The 21,808-nt window shown below is 39.2% G+C and overlaps 4 protein-coding genes across 8 annotated transcripts in view; all 4 read right to left on the reverse strand.

Moving 5' to 3' along the window:
* Positions 1-753: 753 nt before the first annotated feature.
* LOC102314327 (carbonyl reductase [NADPH] 1) lies at positions 754-8,250 on the reverse strand. The gene is made up of 7 exons (XM_005944249.2): positions 8,127-8,250; positions 4,486-4,600; positions 3,714-3,883; positions 2,115-2,222; positions 1,536-1,744; positions 1,376-1,429; positions 754-1,276 (listed from the first exon to the last, which is right to left on the reverse strand). Exons 2-7 carry the CDS (start codon positions 4,596-4,598, stop codon positions 1,103-1,105), a joined length of 828 nt encoding a protein of 275 aa, XP_005944311.1. The 5' UTR covers positions 4,599-4,600; positions 8,127-8,250; the 3' UTR covers positions 754-1,102.
* Positions 8,251-10,287: 2,037 nt separating this feature from the next.
* LOC102314034 (carbonyl reductase [NADPH] 1-like) lies at positions 10,288-16,670 on the reverse strand. Of its 3 annotated transcripts, none has more exons than XM_042223232.1 (7): positions 16,099-16,670; positions 13,879-13,993; positions 12,282-12,451; positions 12,058-12,165; positions 11,627-11,835; positions 11,007-11,060; positions 10,288-10,752 (listed from the first exon to the last, which is right to left on the reverse strand). In XM_042223232.1, exons 2-7 carry the CDS (start codon positions 13,989-13,991, stop codon positions 10,579-10,581), a joined length of 828 nt encoding a protein of 275 aa, XP_042079166.1. In that variant the 5' UTR covers positions 13,992-13,993; positions 16,099-16,670; the 3' UTR covers positions 10,288-10,578. The 3 variants fall into 3 exon arrangements, with proteins under 3 accessions (XP_042079166.1, XP_042079165.1, XP_005944310.1); XM_042223231.1 differs by having other exon boundaries at positions 13,879-14,013; XM_005944248.2 differs by lacking the exon at positions 16,099-16,670 and having other exon boundaries at positions 13,879-14,059.
* A 947-nt stretch (positions 16,671-17,617) lies between these two features.
* On the reverse strand, positions 17,618-20,908 carry LOC102313717 (carbonyl reductase [NADPH] 1). Of its 3 annotated transcripts, none has more exons than XM_042223227.1 (7): positions 20,509-20,908; positions 19,678-19,792; positions 19,342-19,511; positions 19,115-19,222; positions 18,453-18,661; positions 18,264-18,317; positions 17,618-18,147 (listed from the first exon to the last, which is right to left on the reverse strand). In XM_042223227.1, the coding sequence occupies exons 1-7, from the start codon at positions 20,675-20,677 to the stop codon at positions 17,974-17,976; spliced, it is 999 nt and encodes a 332-aa protein (XP_042079161.1). In that variant the 5' UTR covers positions 20,678-20,908; the 3' UTR covers positions 17,618-17,973. The 3 variants fall into 3 exon arrangements, with proteins under 3 accessions (XP_042079161.1, XP_005944309.1, XP_042079162.1); XM_005944247.2 differs by having other exon boundaries at positions 17,623-18,147; positions 20,513-20,908; XM_042223228.1 differs by lacking the exon at positions 20,509-20,908 and having other exon boundaries at positions 17,623-18,147; positions 19,678-20,056.
* A 113-nt stretch (positions 20,909-21,021) lies between these two features.
* The window catches only part of LOC106633710 (carbonyl reductase [NADPH] 1), a gene marked incomplete in the record, with an annotated part of 28,603 nt that continues 27,816 nt past the window's right edge, over positions 21,022-21,808 (reverse strand). Inside the window, 1 exon segment of the mRNA XM_014340713.2 lies at positions 21,022-21,665. Coding sequence (XP_014196199.1) covers positions 21,492-21,665 — 174 coding nt within the window.

Here is a 21,808-nt window from a genome sequence, read left to right on the forward strand (position 1 = left end):
AGTTTCCCTTTAAATCCATAACACCTGTTTATTCCAGCATTTTGGTCCATAATAATCAGCTCATGCTGCCATCTTATGACATTTTGCTGTGAATTATTTACTTTTATTGGCAGTTGTTGTTTTTAGTTGCCATTTCCAGTGTCCAAAAATAAAAGTCATTATCCTTATCAGAGGCTGATAACTCCTTTAGCTGGAGATGAGGTTGTGGAAATTGCTTTGTGTTTACTTTTCGCTGATTATCTGATTGTCATATCCCAGAATGCCACTGCAGCAAGAGCCAGAGCGCTCTGTTCCGAGTTCATTATATAATCTCCAATATTATATCCATTCATTTTCTTCTGCTTATTCAATTCAGGGTCGCCGGGAGGCTGGAGCCTATCCCAGCTGTCGTCGTGTGAGAGGTGGGGTACATCCAGGACGGACTGCCAGTCTGACGCACAGAAACATGATATTTACATCATAATCTGTATCTGCATGCTGCTTGTATGGTTGGCTTTCTGGTTCAAGAGATGATGGAAGAGCAGGAAAAAAATGGCTTCCTTTCCTCTCCACCATCAAGTTTTCTTAAGTTTTTATGCTTTATAATGGCACAAATGTACCTGAATAACAAAATCATTTTCATCCTCAGCTAACAATAAATGTCATTATTTTTAACTGAAGACAAGTCTTCGGTTTTATGTGCATTTCTTCTATATCATTGTAATAAATTTAATGTTTCTATTCTGCTCATAACCAGTTAATGCACAAGCCCTGTGCTGCAGAAAACTGTTTATTAGTTCTTCAGGAGATTCATATTTCATACACAAAGCACATTTACTTTCCTCCATGTAAAAAATGATCAAACATTCATACTGCCACAGGCAAAGTGTTGTATCAAAAACATTAGCACTTACACATACACAAGTTTAATTACTGTATATGTTATAATCCAGCAGATACACACATGCACACTGGCAGACTCAAACTGTTAAAAATGCATTGTTTTGAAAAAGGGCATCTTCAGGTTGCTGTATTAATGTGTCTGGGTTATTCAGGTTCATCTATTCTAAATATGGATCTTCAACATGTCGTTTGGGTGGAAACGCTGACAATCACACACTCATCACCATGGCTGAACTTGCTTGTCAGACACAAATTTTCCGTGAGGCTCTGTGGCTCCGGGTGGCAGCAGGGCCAGGTACACTGGAGTGACAGCACCCTCCTCTGGTGACTTGGGGGCTTTATCACCAGCCATGTCGGTGCGCACCCATCCTGGACAGCAGGCGTTCAGCAAGATCTGTTAAAAGAATAAAAAACACAGAAAATAAAAAGGAAACAAAGCAGAAACTAGGAGATAATGTTGTTGGCAACGTTAAAGATTTTAAATATTAGTTACCCCATCATTTGGTCTCTGCTTGGAAACTTGACGAGCAAGAATCATGGACAGGGCCTGAAAACACACACGTTCATAATCATAATCAAAGAAGTACGCCAATTAAGATTTAGAGCAGGTTCTTTACATGTTGATATGAACTTCATTTTCACATCAGCCGTACCGTCACCCCGACTTTAGATGTTCCATATGCTGAATCGGGCCAGCCGCCTTCTTTGTGTTTGCCTTTCTTGGCTTCGCTGACAAATTGCTGCATCAGTGCCACCAGCTCGTCCTCTGTGAGGTCCTCACTGCGGAAACGCTGCTGGAGCTCCGAGCTGCACTTGTTCAACGTAAGTGCACTGACAAAGCTGGAAACATTCACCACACGACCTGAAACACACACACAGGGTAACAAACCTCTTCATGTGCATCTCTCACAGCACATCAAGCAAACTCATCATCTTCCAGGAAAGATTACATGCGAGTTGGCTGTAGTGTGTCTGTATGTTTAATTATTGTCGTGCTTTGTTTTCCGCAAATTGTGATCACACATCCTGAGGGCAAAAAAAAGATATCGCTTTCCAATTATAGATAAAATGTTCAAGATGAGCCAACAGAGAACATTTTAGAACATCCACAGTCATTAATAGTCTGAATCAAAGCCAAACTTGCTCCTCTAATCAAACGCTGACCAAAGCTGTTTATTCAAGCAGCAGCGACGGACACGACCGGCAGATTGGATCCAGCCTCGTGTTCGTACCTCCAGCTTTAACGATCGGCAGGAAGTGAGTCAACATGTCTCTGGTGGCAAAGAAGTTTGTGTTGAGGGTCACCTCGGCCTGGACATCAAATGGAGTTGTGTCTGCCGCTGAAAAAAAACCCAAAGTTCACATGTTGTCACCTTATTCATGACAGCCTTAATCATTTATAGATCTTTTTATTTAATTAAAAAGAGGGTTTTTAATCAAATAAATTGTATTTGATTAAAAATCCTCTTTTTGTTCAGAGCTACAGGACAATTTTCAGAATGTTTACGTTATCTGACTCTTCTTCATCACGGTGGATGTTAGGGGTGAATATCTGATGGTTTTCAGGAAGACTACAACACATTAATTCACTTACATATGCACCATAGCATTTCTTATATTATTGTATAGCTGTAGTCACACATACACAGCAACCCTGAACTTTTAAAGACATGGATGATGGAAGTGCATGTGACAATGAAAGTGCAGCCCTGAGGGCTAAAAACTGAAGCTAATGCGGAGGTGTAAAAACCTGCATCTCCTCTGATGGCCGCTGGTGGTTTCTTCTAAAAGCAAGTCAGTCCCCACAGACTCCCACATTAAAATGCTCAACCTATTTTCCCTTCAGCCCAGCTGGGGGAATATGTGGCGTAGCTACTTTAAGTGACAGATCTGCTAGCTTCAGCTTGGCTTCACCTCAGCTAACTGGACTCCCTGAAGTGGGCCCCTTGAATATGTTTGTGGTGTTGGTGCCCTTTAGATCGGACCCATACAGGCTACAGTCACAGCCTGCTAACTTTAGCTGCTAACTTAAAACGTCACTCTTTGCTCCATATACGGTGAGTGTGATGAGCTACGAGCACAGCCAAACGGCTTTCTGATCATTTATGCAATGAAAAGGCCTAAAAGTGGGGGAAAGGAAATGTAGCACAGGAGGACAAATGGTTCTTGTTTATGGATACTTTAATATTTTCAAATATTGACAAAGAATCAATTGAATAATAAATTAGTTTTAGCTTTTCAGGTCTTTAGTACAAAATCTGTGTGTGTCCATTTGACTTTACAGCCACCGACCGTCCTGCCTCCTGTGCCCACTTTGATTAGGATCCTTTCCAAAATGGACAAAAGGACAACTTTGGTTAATCTTGACTGCTGAAGTGTAAACTGTTTTAAATTCTAGATAAAGATTGATGCTCCAGCAGCATCAATCTTAGCAGTATTTTTCCAGTGTGTCTAAACAGAAGCCACAGCAGTATTAACATCCTGGCTTTCGATAGTGGGCAGGGTTGCATGCTTGAAGACCCCAGGGCCTCAGCTCTACATAGCATACCAGGTTAGTCAAAGGCAAGGAGCTAGACAAATGGTTGTGCAAGAGGCCGACAACCTCCTCACATAGACAACCTTCTGTTATAGAAACTGGGAAGAAAAAAAATCATCACACAACCTACTTTCTTATTCTAGATCGGTCGCAGCAAGTTGCAGCTTTATGTTTCACATGGGATAAAAAGAAATAGTGGTGGTGTCAGTTGTACTAGACGTTGTAATTGAACTTCCTGTGTATGAGGCTGTAGTGCACAATACAGTTAAAAATCAATGTATATATCTAATTCTACCTTTGAATGCTATCCCAGCATTATTGATGAGAATGTCCACTCCGCCGTACTTCCCTTTAAAGTAAGCAGCAGCAGTTTTAATGCTGTCCAAGTCATTGATGTCTAGCTGGTGAAACATGGCCTTCAGCCCCTCAGAGGACAGAGCCTTCACTGAGTCCTCACCACGCCCGCTGCAACACACACAAAGCGTTACTGTCTGCCTCGGAAAACCATGCTGGTTTATTGTTTCTCACTCAGCTTCCTAGTGTGGACAACAGCATGTGTTTGTGCTCTTTGCTCTTCTTGCTGTCTTAAAATAACTGCAATATGTAATCAAATCTGCTCCTAGATGCAATTGCTTTACAAACTAGCGTAAAAAATCTAAACTCATATACATCAAAAACAAATACCAACATGTGACCAGCAGATGTCGCCAATCTGCACTGAATTCAAAACTGTTAAATAGAAGGAGTCACTGTGATTCAGCACTTTTAATCTTTTCATCTTAATACCTACAATTGTTTTGTAATTTAGAGATAAATATTTGTTTTTAATTAGTTGTTTTCTGCAGATTTAAATTAATAATGATGTAACTTTATGTTTTCAAGGGGTAGAGGTTTTTTCATTGCCTTTTTTAGGATTTTTAAGTGTTTGAAAAGGTTAGAGGCAAACATCAAATACATGGAAATAAACCAAAAATATCCTTACAGCAATAAAGTAAAACAGATGATTTTGCAGTAAAATCAGGTGCAAACATGAGTCAGGTTCAGGTGTTACCAGCTGTGGTGCTTACACATCTCTAGCAGTGAGGTAAACGTCTCCTTCAAACTGCTTGCAGAGAGCTCGGACGATGGCCAGGCCGATGCCCTTGTTACTACCTGTTACCACAGCAACCCTTGTTGACATGTCTGTTCACAAAGAGAGCAACATGTGAAGTAACAGCTTAAACACAAAGTAATAACTGCTGAGTCATCTCCGCTAACACTAGGTAGGGCTAATGCAATAAAAGTACTCTTAAAGGATTTGCTAAGCTGCTTATAGAAACACATTTTTATTCCAGTTTAATAATACATATAAGTAGAATCCTAGGATTTCAAAACTACATCTACAAAAATCCAAATTGGAGGGAGGTCTGAGTTTACCAATATTTAAACATTATTACTGGGCTGCAAATCTAAGAGCCTTGACCTTCTGGCAGCAGACATCCTCAGATCTTGGTGATTTCAACATCCCCCTTTGGGTTAAAATGGAGGCTGGCATTGTAAGGGGCTCCTCTCTAGAGGCCCTGCTTCTCTCAAAAGTAGGGAGGGCTGAGAGTCTTAAGAAACTGGGGTTTGTTCCGAAACAATCTGTGCGGATTTTAAACCAAGTTAGAGGTTTTTTTGAACTGCCAAACTCCTCTGTGCAGGCACCAATATGTGATAACCATGCCTTTTTGCCTCCTTGGGATGATAAATCCTACTATGTTTGGAAGGAGAAGGGCTTACTCAAATTCAAAGATCTTTATATAGATGGAAAATTTGCATCATTTAATCAACTTAAGCAAAAATTCGATTTACCGCATTCACATTTTTACCGTTACCTACAAGTCAGGCATTTTATGCAATCCAATATGAAGAATTACCAAGATGTTCCACATGAACATAATCTTTTTAAGGTGTTCCTGAGCCCTCCTTACTCCAAACATTTGATTTCTACAATTGTACATTTGTTTGATGACAGCATTGAAGTGCAGACTACGAGGATAAGAGACGCTTGGAGGGAGGAATTGGGCATAGAAATATCAGAATAAATGTGGGACAAATGCCTATCAAAAATTCATTCCTGCTCTGTTAACAGCAGACATCAATTAATACAATTTAAAATTGTCCATCGGCTACATTATTCCAAGGTTCGGCTACACAAAATTCATCCTTCAACTTCCCCCATATGTGACAGATGTAAAACATCAGTGGCTCACGCTTTCTGGCATTGCCCCTCATTGACCAATTTTTGGTCCAAAATATTTGATTGGTACACTAAAGCTTATGGGATTTCCATCTCACCCAATCCAGAAATTGCAGTTTTTGGCTGTGTACGTTCCAGAACTATCCCTGCGACTGTGCAGGTGCCAATCGACCTCGGAATGATGATTGTGAAAAGACTTATTCTAAGGGAATGGAAGTCCGCTGCTCCTCCCTCCTTCAGTGTCTGGCTCAATGACATGTTATCAGTCATTCAGCTGGAAAAAGTTCGATACCTGCAAACACCTGCAGCAAATGTTTTCTCAAAATCTTGGACTCTGTTTTGTACTCATCTTGAGAAAGCTCACGTTGTATAAACATGTACCATGGCACTGCAGTTTCCCTGTTTATTACATATTCATGACATTTAATTCATTATGGATACTGGTAGTTTCTAATTTTAATGTTTTCTTTCTTTTTTCTTTTTTCTTTCCCTATTGATTATTATTATTGTGCTATTTCTTGTCCTATCATCTCAGCGCCTGAGCTGTATTTGTTTGTTGATGGGGTTTTCTATGCTGAAAAAATTCTAATAAAATATTGAAAAAAAATAATACATATGTGTGGTTTACAGCTGTAGAACCAGCCCAACAGCAACAGTTTCAAACTAAAGCAATCATTTAAAGAGTCACTGTAATGACTGTTACGACCTACAGGTGTGACACAAACGTCTAGCTAAATAAATTCCAATAATCCTGCATAAATATCACTCTAACAGGTTTTTAAGCAACCACACTCAGGCTGTCAGTACTTAAAGTCTTTGACTTTAGCTTTCAGAGATGACCTGCAGGATCTAGTTATATAAAGCTGGCTAACTCATACAAACATTAGTAGAAGGCCAAACTATGGACAAATTTGTAGTCTGAAAGCTCCAAACACATCTGGGCCACTTCTGACACTCACAGTCACACAGACGCCTGGACACAAGTGTTTGGTGTGTCAAGTTCTTTATTTCTTCAATACTAAAACATAACACAGAGGACATGTACATGTGTGTACACTGAATAGTTCTGGATGGGAAATGAATAATACAAATCAATACAGCTTCGATAAAACCTTTGAAGTATGTGATATTCAGAGCAAAATTAACCATCCAGAGATTTGTCATATTTCATATAAGATCCATATTCTTCGTACTTTGTTTAATGTACCTGTCCTCATAGACACACCTTCCTGTTTCTGTCTCTCTCTGTCTTCCTCAATGCAGGAACTCCAGCAACACTTAAGGGAAGATGAACAACTTTAATAATTGACCAACGCGTTTCGGCTTGTGGCTTTCATCAGGGTCATGAAGTTGGTCAATTATTAAAGTTGTTCATCTTCCCTTAAGTGTTGCTGGAGTTCCTGCATTGTGAATTCTTTCATCCTCTCCATGCACCTTGGAAGTAGGTGAAGTTGTGTCAGAAATTTTTGCTGTGCTTTCTCTCTGTCTGCCTGACAGTCTCCTCCTGGTAGTAACACTTCTCTCCCACTATCTGTATCACTGATTCACAGTGCCGCTCCCAGGCGAGTGTTGAAACAATAATTAATGTGCAAATAACGTTATGGGATCACACACATCAAAACTCGGCCAAAGAATCCATCCAGGCGGCGCGCACACACACACACACACACACACACACACACACACACACATATAGATTGCCAGGATCTAATGTTTAGGAGATAATAAATAGATAATTTGATAATAAAGTCCAGCCTATGTCTACACCTGCAAAAATAGATAAAACATTTGCATTTCTTTTTAGGGTTTTTCCATGTTGTTCTGACTTTTTCCTGTTTTAGGACATAGTTTCCTTTTTTTCTTTTTATGTTACTAAAAACATTTACATTATTCATCCTGTTATTAGTACTTTCTCAAATCCGGAGAGACAGAGCATCCCAGACTGAAATGCATAACACCAGATGATCTATCACACACGCAGACACACACAGTCATACATCCATGACTGATCTAACCCATTCTGGGGTTTTGACGCTGTTACAAAAAAATAAGGGTTTTCTTCTGCATTTTGTCACTGTGTAAAGACACTTGGTACAACATTAGGGGGCTTCTAGATGGACCACACACACATAGATACGAACGCACAATGATTATGTTTCAACAAAGTGGAAGCAAATTGCCATTAAAACCTAAAAGACCTCTCGTGTATTTTAATTAATTGCTCAGGCCACCTCACCTTTTTCATCCTAACACCACCCGACGGTCTGACATTAGAGCCACTCTGTCGTGCTATAACAACGGATTTTAACCGGGCACGTTCTGCAAAATAACGACTTTTGTAACGTGATGAACTAACGTGGTGTGATATTAAAACAGGAAAAGTTTGTTGCCTAATTATCAAAACGACAAACTTTTAAATGGGGACTGGTTCTTCGCCCACACGGAAAAAAACGCAGTTATATTAATCAGGCTGCAGACGTTTCTTACCTGCGGCTGAAGCTGTCGTCCTGACTGAAGATTACCACAGGAGTGAAGCGCTCGCAGAGGGACAAAGGAGGAGGGAGCACTGCGCAGTAATACCGCGCCTACACGGAAGACCCAGGTATCAGAGCCAGGTACATTTTTAATGCAAGATCAAGTTTAATCAGTTTTTTAAAAAAAATTCAAGAAATCAGAGTTTGAGTAATTCCTCTAAAGGTGAAGGTCTTATGAAGACCTTTGATTTGGAATTAAATTTGAAAAATTCTATTTCCTCCTCCATCTCTGAAATGTTTTGCATGGACAGTTAAGTAAACAAAACCAGTTCTTTTACTGATTCCAGTTATTCAGTTATTTGCTGACACGTGTTAGCAGTGTAAACTCAACTAATTGACATTGTTTGTCCTTTAAACAAGACGCTTTAGATGGGGTAGCAATGTGGCTTTGAGGCAGCTCTTTTTATTTTTAATTAACAGTAATTTAGCGAGTTTATTAAATGTTTTGAATAGTTCCTGCTTTACTAAATGGGAATCAGAATGAAAGCTGTTTCATGTAGATATTAACAAAAGGATGTTCTCTTAAGATTCAGCAGTTTGTGTTTTGTGATCTTCAACCAGTACCAACCAGGGGCAGAGTTTTAAGGGAACCACTGATAGAAAAACATGGGAATAAATCTAAACTTTGTCATTGCAGGACGTTATACATGCAGTGAAACCTGCTGTTTCTCTGTCATGCAGAATTTTGTTTTGTGGTGCTACAATCTGATAAGTCACCAACTGTTCAGACATGCTGTCAAAGGGTGTGTGTGTGTGTGTGTGTGTGTGTGTGTGTGTGTGTGTGTGTGTGTGTGTGTGTGTGTGTGTGTGTGTGTGTGTGTGTGCGCACGTGTTTGTGTGAATCTAAAATAAAGTTTATAGGATATCAGGTCACACAGTGGAAGCTCTATTAAGTGAAAATAACTTCAAAGAATTATTTGCTCCACCTCACCTGCGTGCATGCGTCTGCACCTTAGCAGGAAATGAAAGTGGTGTCTAGTTCCCATCGTCAGCTGCACATATCAAAAGGTCACACGAGTTGAACGTGCAAAGAGTCAGGGCACAGCACATCATCAAATTTTCATTCCACTGCTTTAAGCTAGCCCGTATTAATGACTGCATTGTCCTTAAAAACATACCTCGCTGATATGCTGCACAATGCTTAGGCCTGTTGCTGCTGCCTCACCCATTTCTCTAATCATTTCACTTTTAAACATTCTTTCAAGTGAGTCCCGCGCAGCACAAAAGCAAGTTGTACAGGTTATGTGGAGGGGTGTGGAAGTTTAAACTAATGTATCTTTCTGTTAATCTGATGCATTTATAAAGATGAAGGCAAAACAGTGTTTGCTTTATCTCTGTGGCCTCTGGAGCTGCCATTCTGTGATATATATTCTTTTAGTTGAATATGTGAGCAAGAACCTGCTGATTAAACATCAACTATTGAATTATACAAACTAAAGAAACAGACACACCCAGTTACTCTCATGTGAACTTGACAGAGCTGAGTTCATCTTGATCCTGATTTCTGCAGCTGTACTCGAGTCAACCGTCAAGTCACGCAAATCAAAAAGTTCTCTGCGCGTCTAAACAAGCAGCCAGAGTTTGTTCTATTGATCCGATCACATTGTGCAGTTTGCAAACCAGCAAGCGTTTCTGCACATTTGACACTATCCTCTGCTGCAACTACACATTCAGCAAGAGGGTCAAAGACTGCATCTCTAGCACTATACGGACATATAAAAGTATGAGGCTTAGAACAGAGTATGTGCTTTTGTCCAGCAAACAGCATTTTGTCAGGACAGGATGTTTATGTTTTAGCTTCCTTTGTGGTTCTGCTCTACATTGCCCCGATAAGCAAAACACCGACAGCATGGGTACAACGTGTGACCTATTCTACACCCCAGACAAGTTGCTTTAAAAACTGATTCAGACCTCAAGCTCACTGCTTTTTGACAATTATTCACAATGTTGTAATTTTATATTGTATAAATAAAATTACATTGTAGCCAAAAACCTATTATGTTCTTTCAAAAACATTTTCAACCTAAAGTCAATTTATTGTTTTAAAAAATCACAGTAAAGTTTTAATAACAAGCATTTTATTTTCTTTTTTTAAATATCTTCATTCAGAAACAGCAAGTTTACTTTTCACATGTTAAAACACGTAAGAAAAAAATATAGCTAAGTTTTGTTTTCATCAGTTGAACACTGTCAGTTATCAGAACATCATTTTTAAATTGATGGGTTTAACCTAACAAAACATTTAAACTGGAAAACATTTTGGTTTTAGCTGTGTGATACGGGCGTTTGTACTATGGCCTTAAATATTACAAATTTCATTCTGGCAAGAAAAAGTATAAACTTATAAAATAACTACATTGTTTTTGTACATTATTTTTTTATGTCATTAGATATTCAACTTTCTATCACCATGGTTGAACTTCCTTATCGGAGACATACTTTCCATGAGGCTCAGTGGCTCCGGGGGCAAGCAGGGCCAGGTAGACCGGTGTTATGGCGCCCTCATCTGGTGACTTTGGGGCACCTGGCGCAGCGATCTCAGTGCGTACCCACCCTGGACAGCATGCATTAATCAAGATCTGTAAAAAAAGAATAACAAGTATAAGAAGGGAGGCTTCAAAGACAGAACAAAATCTTTAAGAATACATAATATCATATTAAGTCCTGTTTAATTTATTTCCACACTGTTATTACGTTACAATATAAAGTGCCTTGAGACAACTGGTGTTGTGATTTGGCACTATATCAATAAAACATACTGGTCTGCTGCACAGCATAGAAGAATCAAGACAGTTGTTTATAATTTTATTTTAAGATCAAAAATTTCCGTTACCCCATCTTTTGGTCTCTCCTTAGACAGACGACGAGCATGAATCATGGATAGTACCTTAAAACACAAACAAACATAATGAATGATAGTCTCCAAGAATTTAAAACTAAAGCAAAAGCATTTTAATTGAAGTTTGTCAATGTTCAGGGATCTAGTTTGGAATAATGAATTTGCAGGTTGACTTTAGCCTGCCCTATCTGAATATTCCTCCATTTTTCAACCTCCATTCCATCCATTCGCTTCCGTTTATCCTTTTCAGGGTCGCGGGGGGTGCTGGAGCCTACCCCAGCTGTCACAGGGCAAGAGGCAGGGTCCGTCAAGGCTAACACACAGTGACAGACAACCATTCGCACTCACATTCACTCCCGCGGGCAATTTAGATTAATCAATTAACCTATCCCCACAAAGTGCATGTCCTTGGACTGTGGGAGGAAGCCGGAGTACCTGGGGAGAACCCACGCAGGCAAACTCCACACAGAAAGACCCCGGCCTGATGGTGGAATTGAACTCAGGACCTTCTTGCTGTGAGGCAACAGTGCTGACCACTGTGCCACTGTGCAAGTTTTGAGCATATTTTGCAACCTCGTCAGGTAAAAATCTAAAGACAAAGTGTTCAGTTGTACCGTCACTCCAATTTTGGATACTGCATATGACATATCAGGCCAGCCGCCTTGCTTGTGTTCTCCTTTCTTGGCCTCATCAACAAATCGTTGCATCAGTGCCACCAGCTCGTCCTCTGTGATGTCCTCACTGCGGAAACGTTGCTGGAGTTCTGGGCTGCACTGTTTCAAACCGCTGGCGCTAAGCATGCTGGAGACGTTCACCACACGCCCTACAACACATACAATTAATGCCATTCCTTCCTCTAGGTTTTATGGAAACCATCAGTAGTAATTACCTCTCACTGTTGCTCCAAAGCAACACCTAGCATGATGCTACTTCCACCATGCTTTACAGTTAGTCTGAATCTGAAGGAGTCTGAATATTTTTATTAAAATAAAACCCCAAAAAAAACTTGAGGAGCAGTAGACTGGAATGAGCTCTGCATCTGTACCTCCAGCTTTGACGAGTGGCAAGAAGTGAGTCAACACGTCTCTGGTGGCAAAGAAGTTTGTCCTCAGGGTCACCTCTGCCTGGACACCAAATGGAGTTGTGTCTGACGCTAAAAGGAAAAGAGATAACGTGTTGAATCATCAAATTCAATTTATAGCTGCAGTTTCAGATTATTGTATATGTGGATCCAGTTCGACATCCATCAGTATATATTTATGATTCTACCTTTAAATGCTATTCCAGCATTGTTGATGAGAATGTCCACTCCTCCATACTTCCCTTTAAAGTAGGCAGCAGCGTTTTTAATGCTGTTCAAGTCATTGATGTCCAGCTGGTGGAACTTGGGTTTCAGTCCCTCTGAGTTCAGAGTCTTCACTGCTTCCTCACCCCGACCTCTGCAAAAGGACCAAAAAAGTTTCATTTACTGTTACTTTCAGTGCTCAGTGGGTTTTTTAACTCTCTCTTCCTTTTGATCTTACATTTCCATAAAGCCAAGCCAACTTTATTTCTAAAGAAATTTAAAAACAGCTAGCACTGACCAAAGTAAAGTGCTAATATTAAAATGTAAAGTAGAGTTTAATATTTATTCTAAGTGAAAGTTTTCCATAAAATGTTACTTTTTTTTATGCACGCCGATCAGAAATGCCAGATCAGAAATGCCACACATTCCCTTTCACAGTTATGCTGATGCCATCCATTGGATTGGATGTGTCTGTCCCACTGTTTAACTATCTGTATACATGATGTTAAAGACTAGTTAACACAGAACTTTTATACCCTAAATGAAAATAAGACTGAAGTTATTGATTTTGGAAGTCATACCCCTTTGGATAAGTTAACAGATACCCTCGGTCCTCTTTCCTGTCATCATTCCCAGACTGAGCGCTTTTAAATTAGAGAAGCAAGCGTCCACAGTGGTGTAGACCAATCATCAGTTCAGTGAAATTGCCAAAGTGAAACTTATCTTCCTTCAGAAGACCTTGAAAAATGTATTCATGCCTACATCTCCACTAGACTCGACTACTGCAGTTCTCTTTATTTGGGTCTTGAACATTCATCTCGCCATCACTTGCAGTTAGTCCAAAATGCTGCAGCATGTCTTTTAACAGGTGTCAGGAGGAATGATCACATCACTCCAGCTTTAGCAAATTTGCACTGGCTCCCTGTCCATTTCATTTTCAGATTATTTTACTTTTTACTTTCAAAGTTTTAAATGGTATGGGACTCAGCTGTTTAAGCAAACACCTCAACATATATAACCTCAAAGGAGCACTGAGATCATCGAGCCAGATGCTCTTAGTACAACCGAAGTCTCGATTAAACCATAGAGAGGATCGGGCCTTTGCTGTTGCAGCCCCTGGACTCTGGAATAACTCGCCACTCGATATTCATACTTCAGAGTTGAAACAGTCTTTTAAATTCCATCTTAAAATTCAATTTTTCACCTTGGCCTTTAATTAGAATTCAGTTTGTGTACCATTAAGTTTTTTGTTTATGTTGTCACAGTGTATTGTATTTTCTGTTCATTAACTAAGCTGTAAAGCACTTTGGTCAACTATGTTGTTTTAAATGTGCTATAGAAATAAAATTGACATTGACGTTGACATTAACTCTGGCAGTTGGTGAATATTCATGAATATTTACATGAATATTACATTTTCCCCAAAACTTTAAAACTTAAAACACAGTCTTCAAGGATATTGTAATAATGTCCACAAGTGCTATTAAATCCACATAGATTGCAGTTAAGGATGTGACTGCAGTTATATTTGTCCCACATGACCCAGGCTCGGTCCAGGTGGTACCAGGTAAAGATACCTACACATCTCTGGAGGTGACGTAAACGTCTCCATTGAACTGCTTGCAAAGCGCTCGGACGATGGCCAGACCGATGCCTTTGTTACTGCCGGTGACCACGGCAACCTTGGTCGACATGTCTGCAAAGAGAGAGAGAGAGCTACAATGCAGAACAAAAGATAATTATATATTGACTTTGACTACTTTACGTGAGCATCCAGTCTGAGCTACATTTTCCTTACAAAAATCTAATACAATTCATTTCAGTTTTATTTATATAGCGCCTAATCACAGCAGTTGCCTCAAGGTGCTTTATATTGTGACGTAGAGACCCTACAATAATACGGAGTAAAGAGAAACCGAAATCCAACAATCAGATGGCGTCCTATGAGCGATCGCTTTTTAATAGTGGGAAAGAAAAATTTGTTTTTAACAGGAAGACACCGAGAGGGACGGCCATCTACCGCGACAGGTTGGAAGTAAGAAAACAAGTGACTATTAAACACACAGGGTAATCACATTATTACATTGGCCAAAAAAAAAAGAGCCAACTTTAGGTCACAGTTCACTCCACTTTGCACTATCGCTATCAGTCAACCACTTGGAACCTCATATCATGATTATATGCATTTTTCTTACATGTGCACAGCTGGAAATCAAGCAAACTCTGTACTTGGGAACTGGCAGGTTAAAGATCCATTAATTAGAAAATTTAATTTTTCACCTTCAGTCAACAACATATAACACAGAAACAAAGACTTGAGAAGATACAAAGAGATATTGGGGAGGTTAGAATACATCTGAGCACAAAGAAACAGATAGAAATAACTCTAAACACCAACAGAACCCAGAATACAAAAGTAATGAATATGCATGTATAATGCATTTTAAGCCTTACATATGTTTCATATTTAATCCGTCAGATCAAGTGGATCAAGTCATTTCCCTTGTAATAAATGTATATGCCAAATTTTGAACTACTGATCAATTTAGAATATATCAACAGGCGATCTGACATGAAGAAATGGATGAATCCGCCGTGATGAACATTTCAGACAAAAGAGAGAAGGGAGTGCGTTTTTGAGGTTTTTATACTTTTGGACATCTGTTATCACACGATATCATGTCCTGTTTTACCTAAGACGAGAAAACATAATAAAACATGTGATTTAATAAAAGTGAAAATGGCTGGAGCATTCTGAAACTGCTGAGATTTGTTATTTAAGCATTCATAACCACTTCAACTGTTAAAAGCAGCATTTGTTATTGCTAAGCTATAACTACTACTTAGCCATCTTACAGCTAAGTAGTCTTTATATTCAAAGCAGTTGTAGGAAGCCACATCCACCCCTCAATGCCTCTTACGAACCTTCTTTAAATCTCAGTTACCTCTGGGTTAATTAAATAAATAAATAAATAAATAAATAAATAGATGCTAATTTGATATTGTTAGTTTGTTTTCTGCCTTTGTAAATGGACGGTTTAGAATAATTAATGTGCCATGCATGCCTTTGCACTGTGGAAAGGTGGAAAGAAGCTAGTATACCTGAAGGGAGAACATGCAAATACCACACAGAAAGGCCCTACAATTTAAAACAGGCACCCTCTGACCTCTGTAGGTCTTTGATTCCTATGTTGGTTTGCTATTTCATTGTTGTGATATTCCTGCATTGCCTTCAAAGACCAGTATGTACCTGCTGGATAAAGGTGCCTCAGAACCTGATCAAATATGGTGGGAACACAGAAAGTTTATCTGACAGTCTTAAGTCTTTCTCTGAACTCTGTCACCATCGTGCCATAAGAAATACACACAGCGTTGGCGTGTATAGTTTCACATTCACATCATACCATTACTGCTGTTAAATGTCAGGTCACCTTTGACCTGAACAGTGTGTAATGGGTACAATGATTAAATAACCTGTGTGAAGCGTGTATATGAAAAAGTTGTTTAACTTTAAGGCAGTTCTCTTATCAGTGTGGGGGGGCTGTAAACCGGTGAGATTTGCAGAGTCATGATGATACATTGAAACAGTAAGAACTCAAAATATATATAATAAGTAATATTGAAAAATTGTGAATTCATCATAAATCTTACATTTAATGTCAACAATGTTTGTTTTGAGGGTTTAACTGCCTGTTTCAGTACATTCCAGCTATAAAGGAGGACATGTCATGTGATTTATTTACAAAAGAGCCAGTCAACTAACAAATGTGGAACAAAAGTAAAAGGATGTTTCTTACTTACTTATGCTGCTATTGTAATGTGGAACGAAGCTGTAGCGGGACTGAGAGCGCTGCAGAGGACAATGAATTACTTATTATATACTACAAACAATGATAAAGAAGCTGGGTGGAGTTTTGAACAGTGTGCAAAGCTATAAAAAACTAGCAAGTTGTTGAATATTAATAGGTAGGTGAAGTACACATAAAGCAATACATACATACATAAATACTGGAACAATATGAAAAAATATACATTTAAAATTTTTGTTAGTACCCCTGAAAACTGCTGCTGTCCTGACTGGTTAGACAACGAGGAGCAATTGCTAAGTTTCAAAACATCTGGAGAGGAACCAGCCAACTCTACTGATCTGTTGTGGGAATTGTGAATGACTAAAGGCACTACATATTTGTTTAATGTGCAAAAATTAGTCCAGAATTCCTTAAAGTGTTACTCAAAGCCAAGTAAGTATCTGGTTAAATTTGAAGGTCAATAACGTCAGTGTTATCTTAATTTAGAAGGTGGAAATTAGAGGTAAATGGTAGGTGGCCTGTATTTGTATAGCGCTTTACTAGTCCCTAAGGACCCCAAAGCGCTTTACACGTTCAGTCATCCACACATTCACACACTGGTGATGGCAGCTACATTGTAGCCACAGCTGCCCTGGGGCGCACTGATAGAGGCGAGGCTGCCGGACACTGGTGCCACCGGGCCCTCTGACCACCACCAGTAGGCAACGGGTGAAGTGTGTTGCCCAAGGACACAACGACCGAGACTGTCCGAGCCAGAGCTCGAACTGGCAACCTTCCGATTACAAGACGAACTGCCAACTCTTGAGTCACGATCGCCACAGAGCCTTTTGTTTTTAAGTCATGCCTCTAGTTTAACTTGTTACTTTGTATCATCTGGCTTCATGGATAAAGCTGGATGTCATCTACATAGCAATGAAAATGGTAATGGTCCCATCACAGAACTGTGCTGTGTAACACAATTATTAATTTTCATGTGTGCAGAAGACAGCCCATTCATATGCACAAATTGTACTCTGTTTAATATATATGATTTGACCCAGTGCACCGCAGTTTCTTTAATACCAGTGTTGTTTTAATCTCTGAAGTGCAATATGAAGGTCAAAAGTGTCAAATGCTGTATTGAGTTCTAACATGACAAGTACCAAGGTCACTGTCAGAGGTCACGAGGTCATTCTCAACCTTCACTAGTGCTGTTTCTGTGCTATGATGAAACTCTTCAAATAGACCATTCCTCTACAACTAATCAGTCAGGTGTTTGATAACTACTCTTTCAAGAATTTTACAAATAAGAGGAAGGTTGGACATAATGTGCTCTATAAATAAAGGTTGTTGTTAGACAGCTGTATGTTTTTAAGTAGCGGTTTAATTTAGGGGCACCTTGAACCCTGCGGTACAAATGCAAGTGTGACTTGACAAGATGCTCTCAAAAACTGTCTCATGGTGCCAAATGCAGCTGCAGCATTACTTCTAAAACCCCAGCCTCATCATATTTTTTATGATGATCTATGATAGTATGGATGATTTTATATTAGAAAAATACATTTACAATGTAGATTTATTGCTATTGTGTGCTTTTAATAACCTTACTTTGAAGTTGTTGAATTGTTTTGACACAAAATGAGTCTTAATTAAAAGCACTTTATTTGATTTCAGTTAATGCAAGTTTGAGTTGTACATCAAAAAGGAAGGAATCCAGTTTTAGAAACAGGCCACAAATTGAGTAGTCATCATGAACACTGTCACTTTAACACAGATTATTTTATGGTATGCTATGGTGTGTGTATTTGATGCCTGGAACATCACTTTTCTTAAATCTTAAATCTCTTGCAAATAATTCTTCATGTGGAATCACACACTAAACTCTCTTTCACCACGGCTGGACTTCCTTGTCGGAGAGAAACTTTCCCTGAGGCTCTTTGGCTCCTGGAGGCAACAGGGCCAGGTAGACAGGAGTGATGGCGCCCTCGTCTGGTGACTTGGGAGCATCTGGTGAAGTGAGGTCAGTGCGCACCCATCCTGGACAGCAGGCATTCAAGAGGATCTGGAAAAACGAATAACAACGAGTCCATGAATAAGAAATGAGGTTTCAGTGGACTCCAAAAGGTTCGGACATGGCTTTGTATGTAAGTTCATTAGAGCTTGTCTTATTTTAGTTACCCTGTCATTTGGTCTCTCCTTAGACAGACGACGAGCATGAATCATGGACAGCACCTTAAAACACAAACAAACACCCATATTTATAATCAGAGTCTCCGAGAAAAAAAAAAGGCTTGAATTGATTCAGTTAATCAGTTCATTAGTCAACCTCCTAATCTAACATCCTGAAGAAAAACTGGGTAAATGTACCGTCACTCCAATCTTAGACACCGAATATGCCATATCAGGCCAACCATGCTGCTTGTGTTCGCCTTTCTTGGCATCATCAAGGAATTTTCTCATCAGTGCCACCAGCTCGTCCTCTGTGATGTCCTCGCTGCGGAAATGCTGCTGGAGTTCTGGGCTGCATTGCTTTAAACCTGTGACACTAAGCATGCTGGAGATATTCACCACACGACCTAAAATACATACAAAGAACTGCCGTTCACTGCTGCTCCAAAGCAACACCCATGATGCTACTTCCACCATGTTCTACAATAAGGGTGGTATTTCTGGTGTTTCATTCAATTATTCAGCTCTGCAGAGGACTTCTGTTAAAGTGGTGTCTGGGTTACTCAGCTTAGGCAGAACTATACAGCTTCCATTTTACAGCTAGATCAGTGAACTTTAGAAACACTCAAAATTATAGAAACAGTTTATATATATCTATATATCTAGATAGATAGATAGACACAGAGAGAGAGAGAGATACATATATAGGATATTTATTACTCCTGATAGACTAATGTCAATGACAATTAAAACTGATTCAAACAAACAGGATGCATGTGACCCCATCTTAGAGTGACACCAAATCTGAATGCCTTTGTTTACTTTTTGTGCACTTAGCACCAGAGTCTCTGCATCTGTACCTCCAGCTCTGATCATTGGCAGGAAATGTGTCGACATGCCTCTAGTTCCGAAAAAGTTTGTCGTCAGGATCACCTCTGCCTGGACATCAAAGGGAGTTGGATCTGACGCTGAAAGGAAAAAGTTAACATGCTGTGAACGCCATCCACTTCAATTCATAGCTGCAGTATTAAACTACCATATACATTGATCCAGTATGATATGTATTATTATAGAGTTCTAATGCTACCTTTGAATGCTGTTCCAGCATTGTTGATGAGAATGTCCACTCCTCCATACTTCCCTTTAAAGTAGGCAGCAGCGTTTTTAATGCTGTTCAAGTCATTGATGTCCAGCTGGTGGAACTTGGGTTTGAGTCCCTCTGAGTTCAGAGTCTTCACTGCTTCCTCACCCCGACCTCTGCAAAAGGACCAAAAAAGTTTCATGTACTTCTCAGTTAATGGAATATTTGTGGACCTCACTGTGAAACTTCAGAGTTAGGTGAATGTCTAGATATAAAAACCACAGTTGCACGTGAAGGCCTTCACATCAACCAGGTCCAGCTGTCACCAGGTGAGTCACTTACACATCTCTGGAGGTGATGTAAACGTCTCCATCGAACTGCTTGCAGAGCGCTTGGACGATGGCCAGACCGATGCCTTTGTTACTGCCAGTAACCACTGCAACCTTGGTCGACATGTCTGCACATGCAGAAAGAGAGATATGAGTGTATGAAGTTTCATGTTGAGCCACTGATTATCAGATTGGAGGACATAAAGCTGCAGGACAATATCAGGAGAATCAGGCTGAGGCATTCACATGTATTCCCACATCATAAAAACCTGTATGAATATTTATGGGATAGCTCCTTAGTTGTAGGTCAGTTCTCTTATCAGCAGTGTAAGAGGGCTGATTGTAAGACTTGCAGAGTCATGACGACATGTTAAAACAGACAAATCCAAATATATATTCAATGAAAAACACAAGAAATTAAAGATGGATTAAATTAAAATTTGCAGAATTTATCATAAAACTCATTTTTAATGTAAACTCATACTTTTGAAACAGTTTTAAATGTGACTGTGGAATTATAGCATCTCATTAAATCAGTTTGATCATAAATTAGATTCGAAAAAGGAAAACATGTTATGAAATCCCCTGAATGTTAAGAATGACAGCCTTGATGAAACTTCAAGAAAAAATAAACCGATTTGGGACATCTTTTTATAACATGTAAAAATATGATTAGACCTACTTTTAAGTTGAGATATGATTAAAATGTACTCTCTGTTTTCAGTCCATTTTTATTTTAAAAGACAATATTTGGATATAATCTTTCCTCAGAATTATGAGAAGATTTTAAGAAACAGTCAGCTACCAAATGTGGAACAAAAGATAAAAAAGGTTTCTTACTTACTTACTGCTGTTGTGATTCTGAAGGGAGCTGGAGCAGCACTGAGAGGGATGCAGAGGACAATGAATGATATACTGAAAATAGTGGGAGGGAAGCTGGGTGGAGTTTTGAACATTATCAGCACGTAAAGCAATGATAAACTAACAGGTAGTTGAATATTAAAAGTACACATAAAACAATAATATTCAATACTGAACCAAAATGAAAAAAATTATTCTGTTAATACAGCTGAAAACTGCTGCTGTCCTGATTAAACAGACAATAGTTTATACGCTGGTTAAGTGCAGAGCATCAGCTTTTACAGGTTTGCTTATTCTCAAAATGGCCAAAAATGTTCCAAAGAATCTTATTATAGAGAAAATATCCGAGAGCTCCGAGATGCTGGAGACAGATTTCCTTACAGAAACGTGAAGAGGAAACTGGACAAACCAAAGAAAAGGTGAAGATGGTGGAGGAGTGGCTGATGCACTCTGGGTGTGTAATACAGGGACACTGTAACATTCATACCACTCAACCTTATGTTTTGAAGTCACTTTATTTGGTATTTTGACTGGAGATCCACATGTTTTATTTAAAAGAAACACAAAAAAACAGCATTTTGTATAAAATTCTAGTAATTCTGAACAATTAGCTTAATCCAGTTAAGGCAAGTATATGAAGTCAAAGATATGAAAATGTTATGTACTGAAGGCTTTGCTGACAATTCAACATTTCAAGGATTCACTTTCATTTTGATTCGTTCCAGCTAGCAGACACACACACAGTACTGTACTGTTACTGAGAATAAAACGAACAATTTGGGTTCTATTACCAAACTATTTGGATAAGAGTTAAACTCTGTCCTACAAGAAACCCATCCCAGAGCTTTAGCAATGTCAGTTTATGTTACTGGTTGTTTGTTATGTTGGGTGACTTTCATTCTTTAAATGTTTCACAGTTTTGCGATTTCACCAAATTGTGTTATCGCTTTGAGTTTCACACGCTCATCACCACTTCTGAACAGTCTTTTCAGAGACAAACTGTCCATGAGGCTCTTTGGCTCCAGATGGCAGCAAAGCCAGGTAGACCGGTGTGACAGCGCCCTCGTCTGGTGACTTGGGAGCTTTTGGTCCAGCCATGTCAGTGCGCACCCATCCTGGGCAGCAGGCGTTCAAAAGGATCTTTTAAAAGAATCAAATGAAAACAAAATCTGTTAGCAATGACGATTTAATGTAGGGCTGGGCGATATATGTAAATGCAGAATTTATTAAATTTAACGGAGTTAGAAGTTAACAGGAAGTTAGCTCGCTAGTTTCCACCTAAA

This window comes from Haplochromis burtoni, unplaced genomic scaffold, assembly GCF_018398535.1.
Source record: "Haplochromis burtoni strain Fernald_Lab_line unplaced genomic scaffold, NCSU_Asbu1 Contig_106, whole genome shotgun sequence".
Classification (NCBI taxonomy): Eukaryota; Metazoa; Chordata; class Actinopteri; order Cichliformes; family Cichlidae; genus Haplochromis; species Haplochromis burtoni.

Excerpts from the sequence above, each read along its gene's own strand:
- LOC102314327 (XM_005944249.2), bottom strand. The coding sequence starts at position 4,598 with ATGTCAACAAGGGTTGCTGTGGTAACAGGTAGTAACAAGGGCATCGGC. Across the intron at positions 3,884-4,485 it reads TACCTCACTGCTAGAGATGT|CGGGCGTGGTGAGGACTCAG; the intron begins GTAAGCACCACA and ends TGTGTGTTGCAG. Across the intron at positions 1,745-2,114 it reads GCCGATCGTTAAAGCTGGAG|GTCGTGTGGTGAATGTTTCC; the intron begins GTACGAACACGA and ends TGTGTGTTTCAG.
- LOC102314034 (XM_042223232.1), bottom strand. The coding sequence starts at position 13,991 with ATGTCGACCAAGGTTGCCGTGGTCACCGGCAGTAACAAAGGCATCGGT. Across the intron at positions 12,166-12,281 it reads TGCTGGAATAGCATTTAAAG|CGTCAGACACAACTCCATTT; the intron begins GTAGAATCATAA and ends TTTTCCTTTTAG. Across the intron at positions 11,836-12,057 it reads GCCACTCGTCAAAGCTGGAG|GGCGTGTGGTGAACGTCTCC; the intron begins GTACAGATGCAG and ends TATGTGTTGTAG.
- LOC102313717 (XM_042223227.1), bottom strand. The coding sequence starts at position 20,677 with ATGTGTACTTTTAATATTCAACTACCTGTTAGTTTATCATTGCTTTAC. Across the intron at positions 19,793-20,508 it reads CAGAATCACAACAGCAGTAA|ACATGTCGACCAAGGTTGCA; the intron begins GTAAGTAAGAAA and ends CTGCATGTGCAG. Across the intron at positions 19,512-19,677 it reads TACATCACCTCCAGAGATGT|AGGTCGGGGTGAGGAAGCAG; the intron begins GTAAGTGACTCA and ends GTCCTTTTGCAG.